This window comes from Scyliorhinus canicula, chromosome 9 (assembly GCF_902713615.1).
Source record: "Scyliorhinus canicula chromosome 9, sScyCan1.1, whole genome shotgun sequence".
Lineage (NCBI taxonomy): Eukaryota > Metazoa > Chordata > Chondrichthyes > Carcharhiniformes > Scyliorhinidae > Scyliorhinus > Scyliorhinus canicula.
Window position 1 is genome coordinate 34432235 of NC_052154.1, and position 20791 is coordinate 34453025.

The following is a 20791-nucleotide window of genomic DNA, read 5'->3' on the forward strand; positions in this document are numbered from 1 at the left end:
ACTATTTTCTAAATGGGGAAATGCTTCGGAAAGCAGAAGCACAAAGGGACTTGGGAGTCCTTGTTCACAATTTTTTTAAGGTTAATGTGCAGGTTCAGTCGGCAGTTAAGAAGGCAAATGCAATGTTAGCATTCATGTCAAGAGGGCTAGAATACCTGAATACAAGATCAGGAATGTATTTCTGAGGCTGTATAATGCTCTGGTCAGACCCCATTTGGAGTACTGTGAGAAGTTTTGGGCCCCGTGTCTAAGGAAGGATATGCTGGCCTTGGAAAGGGTCCAGAGGAGGTTCACAAGAATGATCCCTGGAATGAAGAGCTTGTTGTATGAGGAACGTTTGAGGACTCTGTGTCTGTACTCATTGGAGTTTAGAAGGATGAGAGAGGATCTTATTGAAACTTGCAGGATACTGCGAGGCCAGGATAGAGTGGATGTGGAGAGGATGTTTCCACTTGTAGGAAAAACTAGAACCAGAGGAGGCCATCTCAGATTAAAGGGACGATCCTTCAAAACAGAGATGAGGAGGAATTTCTTCAGCCAGGAGGAATTTCTTCAGCCAGAGGATGGTGAATCTTTGCCGCAGAAGGCCGTGGAGGCCAATTCACTGAGTGTTTTTAAGACAGAGATAGATAGGTTCTTGATTAATAAGGGGATCAGGGGTTATGGGGAGAAGGCAGGAGAATGGGCATGAAAAAATATCAGCCATGATTGAACGGCGGAGCAGACTCGATGGGCCAAGTGGCCTAATTCTGCTCCTATGGCTTATGGTCTTATGGGATGGTTTAGTTTGGCAGGGGGATGGGAACCAGAGCTATGGATCAGAGGATAGGGTAGCTGTTGAACAGGCAGAAATAGTATGCAGCAAGTCTGTGAGGAAGGATAGACAGTTGATAGGGCAAAGTTGCACTCAGTGGAATGGGTTAAAGTGTGCCTGTTTCAATGCAAGGAGTGTCACGAATAAGGGAGATGAACTTAGAGCATGGATCAGTACTTGGAACTACGATGTTGTGGCCATTACGGAGACATGGATTTCACAGGGGCAGGAATGGTTGTTAGATGTTCCGGGGTTTAGATGTTTTCAGAAGAATAGGGAGGGAGGTAAAAGAGGAGGGGAGTGGCACTGATAATTAGGGCTTGCACCACAGCTGCAGAAAAGGAGGTAGTTGAGGAGAGTTTGTCTACTGAGTCAGTATGGGTGGAAGTCAGAAACAAGAAAGGAGCAGTCACTTTATTGGGAGTTTTCTATAGACCCCCAATAACAGCAGAGAGATAGAGGAACAGATTGGGCGGCAGATCTTGGAAAAGTGCAGAAGTAACAGAGTTGTTGTCATGGGTGACTTCAACTTCCCTAATATTGACTGGAACCTCCTTACTGCAAATGGTCTGGATGGAGCAGATTTTGTCAGGTGTACACAGGAAGGATTCCTGACTCAATATGTAGATAGGCCGCAGCACGGTAGCATTGTGGATAGCACAATTGCTTCACAGCTCCAGGGTCCCAGGTTCGATTCCGGCTTGGGTCTGTGCGGAGTCAGCACTTCCTCCCCATGTGTGCGTGGGTTTCCTCCGGGTGCTCTGGTTTCCTCCCACAGTCCAAAGATGTGCACGTTGGGTGGATTCGCCATGATAAATTGCCCTTAGTGTTGGGTGGGGTTACTGGGTTATGGGGATAGGGTGGAGGTGTGGACCGTGGGTAGGGTGCTCTTTCCAAGAGCCGGTGCAGACACGATGGGCCGAATGGCCTCCTTCTGCACTGTAAATTCTATGATAATCTATGACTCGGGGGGAGGCCATATTGGACTTGGTGCTTGGCCACGAACCAAGCCAGGTGTCAGATGTCTCGGTGGGAGAGCATTTCGGTGACAGTGACAACAACTCCTTGACCTTTACCATAGTCATGGAGAAGGATAGGAACACACAGTATGGGAAGGTATTTAATTAGGGGAGGGGAAATTATACTGCTATTAGACAAGAGCTGAGGAGCATAAAGTGGGAACAATTATTCTTGGGGAAATGCACAACAGTAATGTGGGGATTGTTTAAGGAACACTTGCTGCGAATGCTGAATAGTTTTGTCCCACTGAGACGAGGAAGGAATGGTAAGGTGAAGGAGCCTTGAATGACAAGAGACGTGGAGCTTCTAGTCAAGAGGAAGAAGGAAGCTTACGTAAGGTTGAGGAAGCGAGGATCTGACTCGGCTCTAGAGGGTTACAAGGTAGCCAGGAAGGAACTCAAAAATGGACTGAAGAGAGCGAGAAGGGAGCATGAAAAAACCTTGGCAGGAAGGATTAGGGAAAACCCCAAGGCGTTCTACACTTATGTGAGAAATAAGAGGATGATCAAAGTGAGAGTAGGGCCGATCAGGGATAGTGGAGGGAACTTGTGCCTATAGTCTGGGGAGATGGGGAAGGCCCATATGAATACTTTGCTTCAGTATTCATTAGAGAGAGGGACCTTGTTGCTCATGAGAACAGTGCGAACCAGGTTAATAGACTCGAACAGGTTGATATTAAGAAGGAGGATGTGCTGGAAATATTGAAAAACATCAGGATAGATAAGTCCCCTGGGCCTGACGGGATATACCCAAGGTTACTACAGGAAGCGAGGGAGGAGATTACTGCGCCGTTGCGATGATCTTTGCATCCTCACTCTCCACTGGAGCAGTACCGGATGATTGGAGGGAGGCGAATGATGTTCCCCAGTTCAAGAATGGGAATAGGGAAATCCCTGGGAATTACAGACCCACCAGTCTTATGTCTGTGCTGAGCAAAATATTGGAAAGGATTCTGAGAGATAGGATTTATGATTATTTAGAAAAACATAGCTTGATTAAAGATAGTCAGCATGGCTTTGTGAGGGGCAGGTCATGCCTCACAAGCCTCATTGAATTCTTTGAGGATGTGACGAGACACATTGATGAAGGTCGGGCAGTGGATGTGGTGTATATGGATTTTGGTAAGACATTTGATAAGGTTCCCCAAGGTAGGCTCATTCAGAAAGTTAGGGGGCATGGGATACAGGGAAATTTGGCTGTCTGGATACAGAATTGGCTGGCCGAAAGAAGACAGCGAGTGATAGTGGATGGAAAGTATTCCACCTGGAGGTCAGTGACCAGTGGTGTCCCGCAAGGATCTGTTCTGGGACCTCTGCTCTTTTTATAAATGACTGGATGAGGAAGTGGAAGGGTGGATTAGTAAGTTTGCCGATGACATGAAGGTTGGGGGAGTTGTAGATAGTGTTGAGGGTTGTTGCAGGTTACAGCACGACATTGACAGGATGCAGAGCTGGACTAAGAAGTGGCAGATGGAGTTCAACCTTGATAAATGTGAAGTAATTCATTTTGGAAGGTCGAATTTGAATGTTGAATACAGAGTTAAAGGCAGGATTCTTGGAAGTGTGGAGGAACAGAGGGCTCTTGGGGTCCACGTACATAGATCCCTCAAAGTTGCCACCCAGGTTGATAGGGTTAATAGGAAGGTGTATGGTGTGTTGGCTTTCATTAACAGGGGGGTTGAGTTTAAGGGCCGCGAGGTTTTGCTGCAGCTTTATAAAACTCTAGTTAGACCACACTTGGAATATTGTGTCCAGTTCTGGTCGCCTCATTATAGGAAGGATGTGGATGCTTTGGAGAGGGTACAGAGAAGATTTATTAGGATGCTGCCTGGACTGGAGGATGTGTCTTATAAAGAAAGGTTGAGGGAGCTAGGGCTTTTCTCACTGGAGTGAAGAAGGCAGAGAGGTGACTTGATAGAGGTACACAAGATGATGAGAGGCATGGATAGAGTGGATAGCCAGAGACCTTTCCCCAGGGTGGAAATGGCTGTCACAAGGGGACATAATTTTAAGATGATTTGAAGAAGGCTATGTATAGGGGAGATGTCAGAGGTAGGTTCTTTACACAGAGGATGGTAGGTGTGTGGAATGCACTGCCAGCAGAGGTGGTGGAGTCAGAGTCATTGGGAACATTTAAGCAACTCTTAGACAGGCACATGGACAGCAGTAAATTGAAGGGTTGTAGGTTAGGTTGATCTTAGATTAGGATAAATGGTCGGCACAACATCGTGAGCTGAAAGGCCTGAACTGTTCTATGTTCTATCCCATAATTACATTCCACTGAACCTTTTTCTTTACCTTTGCTTTCCAAATCTCCTCACAGAATTGTAATCGGCTAAGAATGTTGGAGGACAACAATTCTTGCATACTCTGAAGTAAACAGGCAAGCATACTCTGGAATAGAATGAAGTTAGTGTTAATGAACAATAACATCCAAAGAATGAAAATTAGTAGACATCAGTTTAGTTAAAGAATGCCTACTTTATTTTGCTGTTGAATGGATAGTGATCAGTTATTACTATTTTAGATTATTTATCCTTCACTAAAATCAATGGGCTGGACTCTCCGTTTTTGGGACTTTGTCCCCACGCCGTCGTGAAAACTGTGGTCTTTTACGGCAGGAAAACTGGCGTCAATAGGCCACAGATTCACCGTCTTGCAGGGGGCTAGCAGGCAGCTATCGTCGAGCTCGCAGCTCTAGCTGCCGGTACGACAAGACCATGTTAGAACCACGCTGTCGGGAATAGGGCCAGCCTAGGACAGAGAGTAGCGGGGCGGGCCTCAGGCAATGGCCTGAGGCGTTGGTACTCCGCAGCATACTCGTGCAGTACGGAGATTTTCGGGGGGGGGGGGAATAGCGAAACCGGCGCCAGTCCCTATTTCATGCGCGAAAACGGTTTCTCCGCCCTGTTGCCGAATGAAATTTCGGCGTTGGGTGCGGAGAATCCAGCCCAATATCTATTGACCATTTATTTATCCATTAATATGAGCTTTCCTTTTTTTTAAAATGTTTTGATTCTAAACATTTAATATATTTTAGAATTAATGTTCAGAATCAGTCAAAATTATTGTTCAGTTTATTCCCTGCACTCCAATCCAACCACCCAAGTGTTTTGATGACTTAATGCACTCATCAAGGCAAAAGAGATTAGTGTGGGAAAATTGAGCATTTCAGGCACTCAGTTAGAGTTATGCTCCCTCTACTCCGATTCAATAATGTGCTATGGTTCCCACTAGGACACCAGTGTGATATTTCCATTTCTCACATCAGCCATTGATTGTCAAATGCTGTCAAATCAGGATAGTTTTGTATTGAGGAAGCACTGCAAACCAGTGAATGCTTAACTTCACGGAGAACAATTGGCCAACGTTTATTTTTTAAACTTTGACCTCGCTGATCAGATGCACCGTGCATCTGGGACCGTGGTCTTGAAAAGAACATGCCAATCCACAATAACATTCATCCCATCAAGTTCCACAAAATGTTCACCAGATTGAGGGCAGTATGATCCTAGAATCTAGGCCAAGGATCTAAACATTCCTTCTTCCCTACTATTTTCAATAGAAACGTAAACAATTTCAATCAATTATTATGTATCTTGTTCCAGATATTGTATTAACTCAATGGCAAATTCAAGTCTACCACATGGCAACTACAGATAATTTAGAACATTTTTTCCAGTCATGCTGTGAATATTTACTGCCACAATTTGCATACAAAAGGTCTGGTCAAAAGAAATTCACCTACACGTTGAACTGAATCCAATATAACAGCACGTTTGGACACAACCCCAAGTTGCATAATTTGTTGAACTTTTTCCATGGATGCTCTTGCAGACAAAAGTCCAACAGGCAGATCCATCTGCAAAGCCTGCTCTTGTAGGACTGAGGCTAAGAAAGAAACATGCTGGTTAGTTAAGCACATCAGAAAAATTGGTTACAAAATTAAAAAATAATTCATGGAATATGTGCATCGCAGCATTTATTGTCCATCCCTAACTATCCTTGAAAAGGTGGTAGTGAGTTACTTTTCACATACAACTGAGTGGCTTGCGAGGCTACCTCGGAGAACAATTAAGGGTCAACCCCTTTGCTGTGGGTCTATGGTGACATTAAGGCCAGTCCATATAAGGGTAGAGGATTTCCTTCCCGAAAGGGCATCAGTGAAGCAGAAGGCTTTACAACAATCTGGTTGTTCCAAGGTCGTCATTAGTGATACCAGCTTTTTAAATTCCAGATTTATTTAATTGAAATTTCCCAGCTGCTATGGTGGGATTTGAACTATTCTCTGGATAATCGGGCTTCTCAATTATTTGTAAGGTAACATGACCACTAAACTGTCACACCCTTAAAGCAGACAATCAACACTATCATCACCATTATCTAAAAGTAACATTCAATGGGCTGTACAATGGCCCAGATGTCTAATGCTCAGTGACAATGTGTAGCAATAAACGCAGGTTTAACTCCCGCTTCATTCTGTACCTGGGGCGGGATTCTCCAGAGGCTGATGTGGAAATCGGGACAGGCCGTTGGGCGTGAAATCAGTCTTGACGCCAAAATCGTGGCGGGTGCTGGGTTCACACCAAATCGCAATTCAGCAGCCTGAAGATGCGGTTCAGGTGCCTGGACCAGTCTGAAGGGCCCTCCAGTCTGAAACTGGGAGGGTCGCCTGCATCGTGGCAGCCTGCTGCGTCCTCCACAACATCGTGCAGCAGAGAGGCGATGTGCTGGAGAAAGAGGATGAACGTCAGTCCTCGTCTGACGAGGATGATGCTGGGGAGGGCGAGGATGGGCAGGACATGGGGCCCGGGTAGGCACGAGAGGCCATACAACATGTGTGCCTGGGTTGATATGCATGGGACGCTCTAAACGCCTCCAGGTTCACCGACTAGGGAGACTGGCCAGCGGCACGGACATCCCATCCCACTGCATCCCCCGTCTCCCCGCTCCGGCTGACCTGGCCATCCCCTCCCATGAACAATCCCCCCCCCCGCCCCCAACAACGCCCTCCATGGTTTCTACCTGACTCACTGCAGGGTGCAACCCTGGGTTGGGAGTACAGCGGGTTTGGTCCATGGGATGGAGGGTGATGATAACCCACTCTGCGATGAGGTTTGGTGTTCCGCAACGTTTGTCAACGTCTGACTTCTGCCCGCAGTAGCATTTTCCACCGTCCACCTGGGTGATCCCTGCATGCGAGCTGGTCATTCCATCACACAGCCCCACTGAACCTTTGAGGTGGGGCACGGGAGCAGTGAGCGCTGGCTGTACTGGGGTCAGTGACACAAGCCACCCCACCACCCCCACCCTACAGTCAGCCCAGCCCATCTCTCACACCCTTCTAACAGAGCACAAAGGCAGGTTGTAACAGTGTGAACAGGTATTTATTGTGAACATACACATATATCTATATGGGTGTAACACATAAGATAGTGATAGGGGCTAGAGCAGGCATTTTCAAAGTGGGGGTCGCGGCTCACGGCCGGGTGTCGGGAGGGTCACGGAGCTGTCCTTCGCGGCGTTCCCAGTCGTGGGAATTCATTCGCAACAACAATGCCGCCTGCGAGCGGCTTTACAAATGGCGGCTGCTACCAGCTAATAAAATGCGGGTACACTGCGCATCAGTGCACATGCGGCCTGGGCGTGTTGCAACCTGAACCCGGGGTCAAAGTGCGATCGGGGCATGCCAATGGCTGACTGCGTGGTGAGCACCGATGATGAACAAGGCTATGACCTTGATCTGTTTTGCATCCCTAAACATTACTTAAATGATCTGGCGATAGTATATATTTTTCATGGTTTAATCATGGACAGAACTGAACGTTTGGCAAGGGATATAATGAAAGCCATGGGAAATCATCACATCATCGCTCTCTGTGTACTGAAGGGAGGCTATAAGTTTTTTGCTGACCTTTTAGAGTACATTAAAGCATTGAATTGAAACAGTGACTAGTCAATCCCAATGACGGTGGACTTCATCCACTTGAAGAGTTACTGTAATGATCAGTCAACAGGGGAGGTACTCAGAGTTTACCAACTAAGGTTGGAAATTCACGCTTTCTTCCTTGAGAAATTGTCCTCTCTGGCTGATTCGTTTGCTGCTGAAGCTTGGATGCTAACTATATCTTACCTTGCAGACATCTTTTCAATTCTAAATGAACTGAACCTCAAATTGCAAGGGAAGGATGATGATTGCTTTCGGCATTGTGAAGAAATCACAGCTTTCCAAAGCTCATTGAAAGTTTGGCAATTGCGAGAGCAAAGCCAAAATTACTACATGTTTCCCACACTGCTACGACACATCGAAGAAAACAGCATTAGTAAGGAAACTGTAAATGGACTGGCAAGCCTGACTCCAAATGAAGCTGACTGAACTTCTGCACCTCAGCTTTGACAGCACATTAAAAATATGGCACAAGTCAATGACACTGTCAGCATCTGAAGTAGCGTCTCAGAGGAGTATCTGTAGCTGAGTAAAACAAGCATTTTGTTGCTTTTGTCCTTCACAATGACCTACATGTGCTGTCATGGATTTTCCGTCATCACAAAGCTGAAGATGGCACAAAGGAACCAGCTGAATCCTGCACCCGATATGTGCATAGCCCTCTCCTCCTGTGAACCTGATTGGAGTGAGATCGTGATGACCAAGCAGGCTCACCTCTCGCATTAAAGATAAGAGAAAATGGTGGGTCGCGAATGTCAGCCAGTGTGGGTCACTAAGGTCAGCTGTCATGGGTTGCGAAGGTCGGGCGGCATGGGTCGCAAAGTTTGGCTGATTGGTAAAAAAGGATCCCCCGGAAATAAAGTTTGAAAAACACTGGGCTAGGGTACTGACCTGTATATATGTGTCCCATTGTTTCCTCCCTCGGGATGCCTGATGGCCCCCGAGCTACTCCATGGGATGGGGCTGCAAGTGGAACTAACCCACGAATCTTCCCCACCACCAGCTGCCAGTCCTGGAGGCCCACTCTTGTTTCGACCAGGTTCTTCATATTTCATGCGGCCATGGAGCACGGAGAGTGGACCACGTCCCTCTGGTACTGTGCCACATCACCCAATGACTGTGCGGCCACCTTCTGGGTCTGTGCCACATCACCCAATGACTGTGCGACCACCTTCTGGGTCTGTGCCACATCACCCAATGACTCTGCTACCACCTTCTGGGTCTGTGCAGCATCACCCAATGACTGTGTCATCCCCTCTGGGCCTGGGCTCCCTGCCTCTGAGCTTGTGCCACTTCGGGCAGCACCCAGGCAATGCTACCGACGCTCTCAGTGATGACCCGCTGTAACTAGGCCATGCCCTGTCCTGGGCCTTGGCTACCGCCTGCACAGAATGCCCTAGGCCTTGGACATGCTGATCCATGGCCGAAATCTTCACCCCCCCCAGGGCCTCTGCCGCAGAAGCCACCCATGTGATGTTGGTCTGGGTGGCACGCGCGATCAGCACCACCTCCTGCATGCGTTTGGATTCCTCCAACTGCAACAGCAGGCCCTAGATGCATGCCAACAACCCCTCATGCAGTCCCTAGCTCTGTAACTGCATCTCCACAATCAATGGGTTGGTCTGTTTCAGAAGCCCGAAACCCCTCTGGAGGGGACTAGCCCCTGGGGTCAGCCCCTACTCCGAACGTCTGACCCTTCAGGGGTTCCTACCTCTAACCTTTGTACCGCAGCATGTGCGTGGGGGGTTACGGGTGTGTGGGACGGGGGTTGCTGCGAGGGGCGCAGTGCTGCCTACTCACCCTGACCACTCTGAGGAAGTTGTGCAGTTTTTTTCATCACTGCTGGCTGGACCTGACAGTGTTGCCCACGGCACTCACGACCTCTGCCACCTAGCACGGCGAACGGCAGTGGCTGGCAGCCTCCTTCCCACCCTGGGGTACAGGGTCGCCCGCTTCTCCGCTACAGCATTCAGCAGGATCTGGAGTTCAGCGTCCATGAAACGAGGTGCCGCTTGCCTTGCTGCCATCTTGTTGGCTGTGATGATTGTGTGTGGGGAGCGAAGTCTGTATATATGCGGCTGTCAGCCTCCTGAGTGTCAATCCCGAAATCGGCGAATCCGGCACTGTTTCCCATTGGAATCAATTGTATTCCACGTGGCGCCGGTGCTAGCCCCTTAATAGTTGGTGAATTGGTCCAGTTGTGATGCCAATTTTGCTGTCATAGAAATCTACTAATCCTGCCCTGGTGTCAACACTTAAGCCTCAGGAATGGCGAATCCAGCCCCGGATCTTATTTGCAACTAGCTGATCATTCTTGGGGCAGCACGGTGACACAGTGGTTAGCATTGTTGCCTCACGGCGCCAAGGACCCAGGTTCCATCCCGGGTCACTGTCCGCGTGGAGTTTCCCCATTCTCCCCGTGTCTGCTTGGGGTCTCACCCCCACAAACCAAAGATGTGCAGGGTAGGTGGATTGGCCACGCTAAATAGCCACTTAATTGGAAGAAAAGAGAATTGGGTACTCTAAATTTATTTTTTAATAAAGGAGCTAAGTTATTCATGTCATTGCAGAAGTGTCAAGTTTACTAAATAATACGATAAAATGTAAAACATTTTGTAAACCTCATTGTTCTGACACTAGAATATAAATGGGCTGAACCTTTATTTCTCAGCCTCCCAGTTTTAAATAGGCATTTTATTTGTCCTTTCACCAGTGTTGTTTTCTTACTGCGAATAACATTTTTAATAGATACACACATCTTGAGTGTGGCCAAATTAACATGAGCAATGGGTGAGTAGCGCAATCCGTTAATTCACTACCTCCTGGACAGAGAGACTGGGTTTAAATTCAGGTTTGGGATGGCATTCGCACTATCAGATTATTGATCTAAACAGGGCTGCTGGACACACCGTTACACAATAACACCCCATCACTCCCTATCTGCAGGGATTCACAGTTTCATTGCAGTGGGATCTATCTGGCAGGCAATGGTATTATGGTTTAGAATTAATATACTATGATTTAGTGTCATTATACCCACAGGAACTGCCTCTTCCTTGCGCATTAATCTGCAAAGTGAATTCTGACAACCTCAGCAATGTTTGCCTGCACTGCACACAAATTACAGATCAGTAATCTTGATGAACAACTTCAGATCGACATAACTGCAGTAAATAAAAGGAAGCATTTTACAAAAGGATTTTTATCATGCATTCAGTCAGTTTATGCCAACAATGGCAGCCCGTGCAATTGCTGTATGAAAGCAGTCACAGGAAAAATGTTGACTAAAATTACCAAGACAAACATTCCATGTGCAATTATGTAATAAATTACCTATAAAAGGACTTCTGCCAGGAATATTGGCATCATGAGCTTCAGAGTTAACTTTACCACGATGAGATGTACATCCACTCAGCGACCCATTTACCTATAAAGTAAATATGTTGTGTTACTTCTAACTGGAATTTCTGTCCTTTTAACAGGGAACACGCCTTTCGAGGCACAGAACAAACAGTGTTCACATAGCAGCTGAGTTAAGATTTGCCATGAATATTACCTCAAGGAGGAGGTCACCAAGGTTTTGATGGTGCCTCATAAACCGAATCACCGTTTCTTTCAGCTGAATCTCTGAAGAGCATCTCTGTCTGTGCCTGTGGGGTCTTGTACCTGAAGAAGTGAAAGATTTTGTGGACTCTCTTAGTTGCTGTACATCAACGAATGAAAGAGGAATTTTCCCAAGATCATCAAAAAAATACAGAGCAAGACAAGGCTGCACTCTCGTTATTTTTCCTCAGTTCCCTTCATTCCCCAACAATCCAATGTTAATTGACATTTTTGGGGACATTCCTTTGTTCTTAACATTGAAAGGTAACTACTCCACAAAATAATCAATCATTTCTAATTCAATTCAAATTGTTGTTTCTAAACACAGCACTTACAAACATAATGAGAAAAAAATGGCTTATCAAATGATAGTATCAACTCAGTACTAAAGCTCCATATCCACCATATATGACAATTATTTGATGTCATTTATTTGAACTGTTATGCAGCATTGCTGGGCTGGCAGTGCCAAGGTGCTTGGGTGCCAGTGGGAGTGTCAGGATGCTAGGCTGCTGAGAGCCCAAACACCAGGGGGCTTCCAACGGCCTGAGAGACCCCCCCCCCCCCCCCCCCACCCCTTCCCCCCAGGTGTCATTACGCCTGGTCAACGTTTGTAAACGTCGCCAGGACTAAACTCCGCCATGGCAAAATCTCCCAGGCGTGGGCATTAGTTCCCGGGCCTCAGGAGAATCATATATTTATACATCGTTGGGTTAAATTCCCTTCCAGTCAGGTTGACTGGGTCTACGTGCTTTTCTGTATTTCCTGGGATCTCAGTTTGCTATTCATCCAATCTCTGCCAATTTCAAAGTGACCACCTCGCACCAACTGCATTTTAAAAAAAAATAAACTCTGGGTGCAATCGAATGGCCTCCTCGTGCCCAACTCGGTGACTGGATGAGGCCGTTAAATCTCACAAGAGGCCTCTTGCAAGGTTTGCGATGCTCGGAACACCTTGTTTTTATAATATTTTTTAAATATTTTTATTCTCCATTTTCACATTTTCTTCAGAATTTACACAGCACTAACAAACAGTAAACGGTAACGAATACAATGTCAATCCCCTTATTAACAACAATGGTCCCATCCTCCCACGAACCCCCAAACGACGGCCCACCTGACAATATAAGCCTCAAATAAAATTAAACCTCCCAAGAAGGAATAAAGAAAAAGGAATCAGGAATCGCCCCTGGTCACCGTTGACACATATAGTCCACCCTCCCAACATCCCCCCCCCCCCCCCATATTCAATGCCATCCAATCCCCGAAAGAATACCGTGAATGGCACCCATGAATTGTAGACACCCCTCCTCCCAGACTCCTCCCCTCCACTTCTTCTTGTAAACTCCTCCCCCCAACTTCGGTTCCTTCCCCCAACTTTTCACACCGGCTAGGCTAAACGAAACCTGTTCTACCAGGCTCCAATTGCCGCAGCCCCTCCCCCCACCTCACTCCCATTCACTGGCCGGCCTAAACCGGCCAGCATGGAGCCCCCCCCCCCCGGGTCTCTTTCCCCCTTGCCCAGTCCCAGGAAAACCAAGAAATCCCCTTTAGCACACAACCCCCGCATACACACCCAAGCCCCAAAGAACCATCATTGCAAGTGAAAGTCGCAACTCTTCCCTTGTCCAAATACACAGCATCGCCTCATTTAGTACATACACCAACACGCAGTGAAAAAATAAAGTTACATGAGGCTACATCGGTACACAACCCACTCTCAGTCCAGCCTCCGCTTTCCTTACAGTTCCTGCGCTGACTTTTCCACTCACCGGCAAACTTTCATTAACCCGCTTTTTCACGCCCGATTTTCCCCCAAGCTCTGACCCCAGGGGGTGCCTCTGAATCCCGCCCACTATGTTTGTGGGTATGGCTTTACTTTTGAGTGAACATAAATTTGCTTTAACCTTTAGTCTCCTGGATTACTACAAGTTGATACATATTAACTTTGACTAAAAAGTGATTTTAGATAAAGTGACTGTGGTGAATGTGATTCACACCGGATTATAATCTGTATATACATGTGTCTGTACTGTAAGTGCAGTTGCACTACCTGTCCTCCAGGGGGAGTAGCTCTGGGAATGCTCGAGTTGTACGGGACTTCTCCCTTGGCTCTGCCCAGGACTCCTCCCCCGGAAGCTGCTGTATAAAGATCAGTGCCACATGGTCAGCCGGCCAGTTCACCGAAAGTTCAATGGCTAATAGGCTGGCTCTGTTGTGAGTATATTAAAACCGCTATTCTAATCCTACAAGCACGTGTCCGTAGAATTGTTGGTTCCAACAATTTAATATACTCAGGAAACAGTCGAAGAAATCATGGAAGCAGCCCTCAAGACCCGACGCCTAGAACTCGACCCAGAGGATGCAGAGGCTAAGGAAATTTTTTCCCACTGGCTGAGATGTTTTAAAGCCTACCTGGCAAAAGCCAGCACCGCCGGAACAACGGAGGAACAAAAACTCAGCCTACTGCACGCGAGGGTAAGCCACAGAATCTCCACACAGCTAAATCCGGCCGGGTTATTACACCGCAGCGCTGGCAATATTGGACAAAATGTACGTTAGGCCCATTAACGAGGTTTATGCACGCCACGTGTTTACGACCCGCCGTCAGCGGCCTACAGAAACGCTAGCCGAGTTTGTAAGGGAATTGAACAATCTTTCCAATGTCTGTAATTATCAAGCCGTTACCGCGGCTGAACATAGGGAGCTTGCTGTGCGGGACATTTTCGTGGCGGGCCTTAGGTCTAACTATGTGCGCCAAAGACTGCTAGAAAAGGGGGCCCAGGACTTAGACACTACTGTGGAGGCTGCTACCACTATGGAAGTTTCCTTCCGCAGCCTCACCTCGTTTCCCGCGGACCCCGCGACCTCATCGTGGACCCCCGACCAACAGTCCCCCCAAGCCTGTGCCGCACGGCCCCCCCAGCTACCGCGCTGCCAAAGCCAGTTACTCTGCTGCCCCAGCCAGCTACTCGGCTGCTTCAGCCTGCCATTTCTGTGGCCAAAGCCAGCACCCGCGGCAGCACTGCCTGGCCCGTAACGCGACCTGCAGCAGCTGCGGGCGAAAAGGACACTATGCCAGAGTGTGTCTGGCGAAGAAAGCCCCAGCCTCTAACCCTCCCACGGCTCAAAGCACTCGTTCCCTGAATTCACAGGCCTGCAGGCCCCGAAATGCTGCAGCCTGTATGCCGACTCCGCCCCACCCGACATGTGCGACTCATGGGGGCGGCCATCTTGGCAATCCTCCTCCATGCGGCCGGCCATGTGCGACTCATGGGGGCAGCCATCTTGGCAATCCTCCTCAATGCGGCCGGCCATGTGCGACTCATGGGGGCGGCCATCTTGGGATCCATCCCCTTCAAACTCTGAAACTCACCTCGACGACTATGAACTCAGAGGGCAGTCATCACGGGGCCACTCCAGCACAGCTGATCGAGCCGCCGACTACCCGCAACTCAGCGCAGTCACCCTGGATCAATCCCGCCCCAAGCACCTACGAAGTTCTATGGCGGAGGTCCAGATCAACGGGTACAGCACGCCATGCCTCTTTGACTCCGGGAGCACCGAGAGCTTTATACATCCAGAGCTGGTAAGACGCTGTTCGCTTTCTATTTTTCCGGTGAGCCAAACTATCGCCCTCGCTTCGGGCTCCCACTCAGTCCAAATCCAAGGATGCACCGTTGCTACGCTCACAATTCGAGGCGCTAGTTATTCTAAATTTAAACTTTATGTCCTGCCCGACCTCTGCGCGCCACTCTTCTTAGGCCTGGATTTCCAGTGCAACCTCAAGAGCCTCACCCTCAGCTTCGGCGGGCCCCTGCCCCCACTCACTATCTGCAGCCTAACCACGCTGCGCATCTCCCCCCCCTCCGCTCTTCGCCAATCTCATTCCAGATTGCAAGCCAGTAGCTACTCGCAGCAGGCGATACAGCCTACAGGATAGGGTCTTTATCCGATCGGAGGTCCGACGGCTGCTCAGTGAGGGGATCATAGAGGCCAGTAATAGTCCCTGGAGAGCTCAGGTGGTGGTCGTCAAGGCCGGGGAAATATTTTGCATGGTTGTCGACTATAGCCAGACCATAAATCGCTTTACGCTCCTAGACGCGTATCCCCTCCCCAGAATTGCAGACATGGTTAATCAGATCGCCCAATATCGGCTATTTCCCACGATGGATCTGAAGTCTGCATACCACCAGCTCCAAATCCGCCCGGAGGACCGCCACTACACGGCATTCGAGGCCGATGGCCGCCTCTTCCATTTCCTCCGTGTCCCTTTCAGCGTCACTAACGGGGTTTCGGTGTTCCAACGAGCAATGGACCGACTGGAAGACCAGTACGGGCTGCGGGCCACGTTTCCGTATCTGGACAATGTTACCATCTGCGGCTATGACCAGTAGGACCACGACACCAACCTCCACCATTTTCTCCAAACGGCACAGAAATTAAATCTCACTTATAACAAGGAGAAATGCGTTTTCCGCACAAACAGACTGGCCATCCTCGGATACGTCGTGGAGAACAGAGTCCTGGGCCCAGACCCGGACCGCATGCGCCCCCTCTTAGAACTCCCCCTCCCTCATTGCCCCAAGGCCCTCAAACGGTGCTTGGGGTTCTTCTCATACTACGCCCAGTGGGTCCCTCAATATGCGGACAAAGCCCGTCCACTCTTTAAGGCCACACGATTTCCCCTGTCAGCTGAGGCGCGTCAGGCCTTCGACGGCATCAAGGAGGACATCGCCAAAGCAGCCATGCGGGCGGTGGATGAATCCACTCCCTTTCAGGTTGAGAGCGACGCCTCAGAGGTAGCTCTAGCAGCCACTTTAAATCAGGCAGGGAGGCCCGTTGCATTTTTCTCCTGTACCCTATCCGCTTCAGAACTCTGACACTCCTCAGTCGAGAAGGAAGCACAAGCCATCGTGGAGGCTGTTCATCACTGGAGGCACTACCTCGCAGGTAGGAGGTTCACCCTCATCACCGACCAACGATCGGTTGCCTTTATGTTTGACAACTCGCAAAGGGGCAAAATAAAAAATGATAAAATCCTTTGATGGAGGATCGAACTCTCCCCTATTGTTACGATATTAAATATCGCCCGGGGAAGCTCAACGAGCCCTCGGATGCCCTATCCCGCGGGACATGTGCCAGCGCGCAGATCAGCCGTCTGAAAGCCATCCACGTTGATCTCTGCCATCCAGGGGTCACCCGGCTCGCCCACTACATCAGAGCCCGAAACCTGCCTTTCTCCAACGAAGAGGTAAAAGCAGTCACCAGGGACTGCCCGATCTGTGCAGAGTGCAAACAGCACTTATATAGACCAGACAGGGCCCACCTGGTCAAGGCTTCTAGGCCCTTTGAACGCCTTGCGATGGATTTCAAAGGGCCACTCCCCTCCACTAACAAAAACATTTATTTCCTCAACATCATCGACGAGTTCTCCCGATTCCCTTTTGCCATTCCATGCCCTGATATGACCTCCCACACAGTCATTAGGGCCCTGCATAGTGTCTTCACCCTGTTCGGTTTCCCCAGCTACGTGCACAGCGACCGGGGTTCGTCCTTTATGAGCGAAGAGCTGCGTCAGTACCTGCTCATCAAGGGCATTGCCTCGAGCAGGACTACCAGTTACAACCCCAGGGGGAACGGGCAGGTGGAGAGGGAGAACGCGACGGTCTGGAAGACCGTCCTACTGACCCTCCGGTCTAGAAAACTCCAAGTCTCCCAATGGCAAGAAGTCCTCCCAGACGCGCTCCACGCAATCAGATCCCTCCTCTGTACAGCTACAAATCAAACCCCTCACAAGCGACTCTTCATTTTTCTAGGGGCATTACCACGGGAGTCTCACCTCCGGCGTGGCTGAGGACACCAGGCCCAGTCCTCCTGAGGAAGCACGTCAGGGGGCACAAAACTGACCCCCTTGTTGAAAAGGTGCACCTCCTCCATTCCAACCCCCAGTACGCATTCGTGGAGTTCCCGGACGGTCGCCAGGACACAGTATCCCTTCGGGACCTGGCACCCGCTGGATCCAGCCGCCCCCCTACCCCCGCTGAGGAACCCCTTACCCCGTTCCCTATGCTGCCGCCCCCTCGCGCCCCCGATTCCGCAAGCTCACCCCACCGGTTCCACGCGCCAGAACCAGCCCGCCCCCAGTGCCCCCAGTCTCCGGTCGAGCCAGAGGTGTATAAAGTTCAGACGAGTCCCGCCCCGGAGTCTGCCATCGTACCCCAGCTCTCAACACCCACACAGCCACCGCAAGAGGCTGCAACCCCGGCGCTCCGCAGATCGAAAAGAACAATTCATCCACCGGACAGACTAACTCTGTGAGCCACCACCCCCGCTGGACTCGATTGTTTCACAGGGGGTGAATGTGGTGAATGTGATTCACACCGGATTATAATCTGTATATACATGTGTCTGTATTGTAAGTGCAGTTGCACTACCTGTCCTCCAGGGGGAGTAGCTCTGGGAATGTTCAAGTTGTACGGGGCTTCTCCCGTGGCGCTGCCCAGGACTCCTCCCCCGGAAGCTGCTGTATAAAAGGTCAGTGCCACATGGTCAGCCGGCCAGTTCACCGAAAGTTCAATGACTAATAGGCTGGCTCTGTTGTGAGTATATTAAAACCGCTATTCTAATCCTACAAGCACGTGTCCGTGGAATTGTTGGTTCCAACAGTAACAAATCCCCTTTTGCCTCCCCAACCAGGTTTCACTAGGCAATGTTCAGTGATGATATTGTCCTTTTAATTCAGCCCCAAGCTTGAAATTAAAGAACCATATTAATTATAAATTCAAAATAAACTCACCCAGCAACTGTGGGAGTGTCTTCCTTTGTGTCATTTCAGGAGAACAGGATAGATAATCGGAGATAACACTGGACATTCTGTATTTTATATAAAAAGCATTGTCCCAGTGTAAGCAAATGTGCAAAATCTAAAGAAACCATCGTATGTTAACAGTTTTCTTTCATGTTATTCCCTCCATTGATCATTCCCTACTGTAAAACAATGTTAACCTTTCCCTGTACTGTATCTGCATTAAATTCTAGCTCATGGGGCTGGATTCGCCGAACCCCAAGCTGCGTATTTCTCGACAGCTCGCCGTTCGCTGGTGGTGGGATTCTGTCTTCCTGCCGTTTGTCAATGGGATTTCCCATTGTAACCACCCCACACTGGCGGGAAACCCGCTGGCGGGAGTGCGCTGCCGGCGGGAAAAGTGAATCCCAACGACCGGAAAATTCCGGCCCATATCTCTCTGCTTCAACTATTAATAACTTTAAGTCTGGTAAGGTAGAACAAAGCTATTGATCATTATTATCAATTAATTCTGGTGTATTTGTCTCACTACTGTAACTGTATGAATTGCTAATCCTATCTCTTTGCTATAACTATATTAATATATCTGTCTACTGCTGCAATATATAAACACTCGCAAGGCTGTCACTCCTGCCTTCTTCTTTCCTCTAATAAATTTAACACTAACACTGTGATCTCCTATCTCCCCCACCCACCCACCCACCCTCAACCCGCTGTAATAAACTAACACTGATCTCCTAACTCTCTCTCCTGTAATACATTCGACACCAACACTGTGATCTCTCCTGTAATATATTGAACACCAACACTGTGATCTCTCCTGTAATATATTATAGACCAACTGTGATCTCCAGTCTCCCCCTGTAATACATTAAACACTAACACTGTAATATCTCCTGTAATACATTAAACACTAACACTGTAATATCTCTTGGAATACATTAAACACTAACACTGTAATATCTCCTGTAATACATTAAACACTAACACTGTAATATCTCCTGTAATACATTAAACACTAACACGGTAATATCTCCTGTAATACATTAAACACTAACACTGTAATATCTCCTGTAATACATTAAACACTAACACTGTAATATCTCTTGGAATACATTAAACACTAACACTAATATCTCCTGTAATACATTAAACACTAACACTGTAATATCTCCTGTAATACATTAAACACTAACAATGTAATATCTCTTGGAATACATTAAACACTAACACTGTAATATCTCCTGTAATACATTAAACACTAACACTGTGATCTCTAATATATTATACACCAACTCTATGATCTCCTGTCTGCACACCCCCAACCCCCGTAATACATTAAACACTAACACTAATATCTCCTGTAATACATTAAACTCTAACACTGTGATCTCTGCTGTAATATATTATACACCAACACTGTGATCTCCTGTCTCCCTCTCTGCTGTAATATATTGAGCACCAACACTGTGATCTCCTGTCTCCCTCTCAGCTGTAATATATTATACACCAACACTGATCTCCTGTCTCCCTCTCTGCTGTAATATATTGAGCACCAACACTGTGATCTCCTGTCTCCGTTTCTGCTGTAATATATTATACACCAACACTGATCTCCTGTCTCCCTCTGTTCTATGTTCTCTGCTGTAATATATTGAGCACTAACACTGTGATCTGTCTCCCTCTCTACTGTAATATATTGAGCACCAACATTGTGATCTGTCTCCCAGTCTTCTGCTGCTGTGCATCTTCATTCTCTCCTGTTCACAATGTTACTTCCGCCTTCCTGCCGCTCGCGCGCTGCACCGCCATTGGTGGGCTGTTGTCCGGAAGCCGCTGTCTATTGGTGGGTGTGCTTTGATTGACAGGTCAGGAGGCGAGTTGCAGTTTTCATTCATTTGGGAAACTGACGTGAGCTGAAAATGCTTCAGTTTCCCCAGATTTCAGGGACCAACTTAGAATGAACAGAGAACGTAGAATGAGTGATTTTAATTTTAGTTTATTGAAATGTTGTTGCAACTTCAGTTGTGTAAAATATTTTTATACCGGAAAGAAAAGGTTATGTCATTTTCGCTGATTTTAAGTAATAATCTTTATTATTGTCACAAGTAGGCTTACATTAATACTGCAGTAAAGTTACTGTGAAAAATTCCCTGATTTAAGTGCAGTACTTATGGAAGTTATGGTACATGGGCCATAGTCACCCACCTGTGAAAAACAATACACTGTCCACAATTCGTAGTTAATGTGTTAAATCAAGGAGAGAAAAAAACACGTATCTTTCACTCAGTGTTCACCTCTTTCAATGGCGAAATCACTTGAACTTGACAACCCAGAGACTCTTTACCAAATCTCAATGGAATAACCATCAACGTAATGACGGAGTGAAGGATTATTTTCTGAAGGGATGGGGAAAAAAGCAGATAAAACAAAAAAGAGTGCCTAAGGTAAATATTGGTCCTGTAGAGGATGAGAAGGGAGATTTAATAATGGGAAATGAGAAAATGGCTGAGGAACTGAACAGGTTTTTTGGGTCAGTCTTCACAGTGGAAGACACAAATAACATGCCAGTGACTGATGGAAATGAGGCTATGACAGGT

At 47.9% G+C, this 20791-nt stretch overlaps 1 protein-coding gene across 4 annotated transcripts in view; it reads right to left on the reverse strand.

Moving 5' to 3' along the window:
- LOC119971234 (Fanconi anemia group A protein-like) overlaps positions 1 to 19954 on the reverse strand; it is a 136134-nt gene extending 116180 nt beyond the window's left edge. For 3 of the 4 annotated variants that reach the window (XM_038806494.1, XM_038806495.1, XM_038806492.1), the window contains exons 1-6: positions 19903 to 19954; positions 18183 to 18259; positions 11337 to 11446; positions 11114 to 11207; positions 5582 to 5724; positions 4132 to 4227 (exon numbers count right to left, since the gene is read on the reverse strand). In XM_038806494.1, the coding sequence (XP_038662422.1) occupies positions 4132 to 4227; positions 5582 to 5724; positions 11114 to 11207; positions 11337 to 11446; positions 18183 to 18258 (519 nt within the window). In that variant the 5' untranslated portion in view covers position 18259; positions 19903 to 19954. Of the gene's footprint in view, positions 1 to 4131; positions 4228 to 5577; positions 5725 to 11113; positions 11208 to 11336; positions 11447 to 18182; positions 18260 to 19902 lie in introns of those variants that run through there. The other variant, XM_038806496.1, reaches the window with a different exon arrangement.
- Positions 19955 to 20791: the final 837 nt, after the last annotated feature.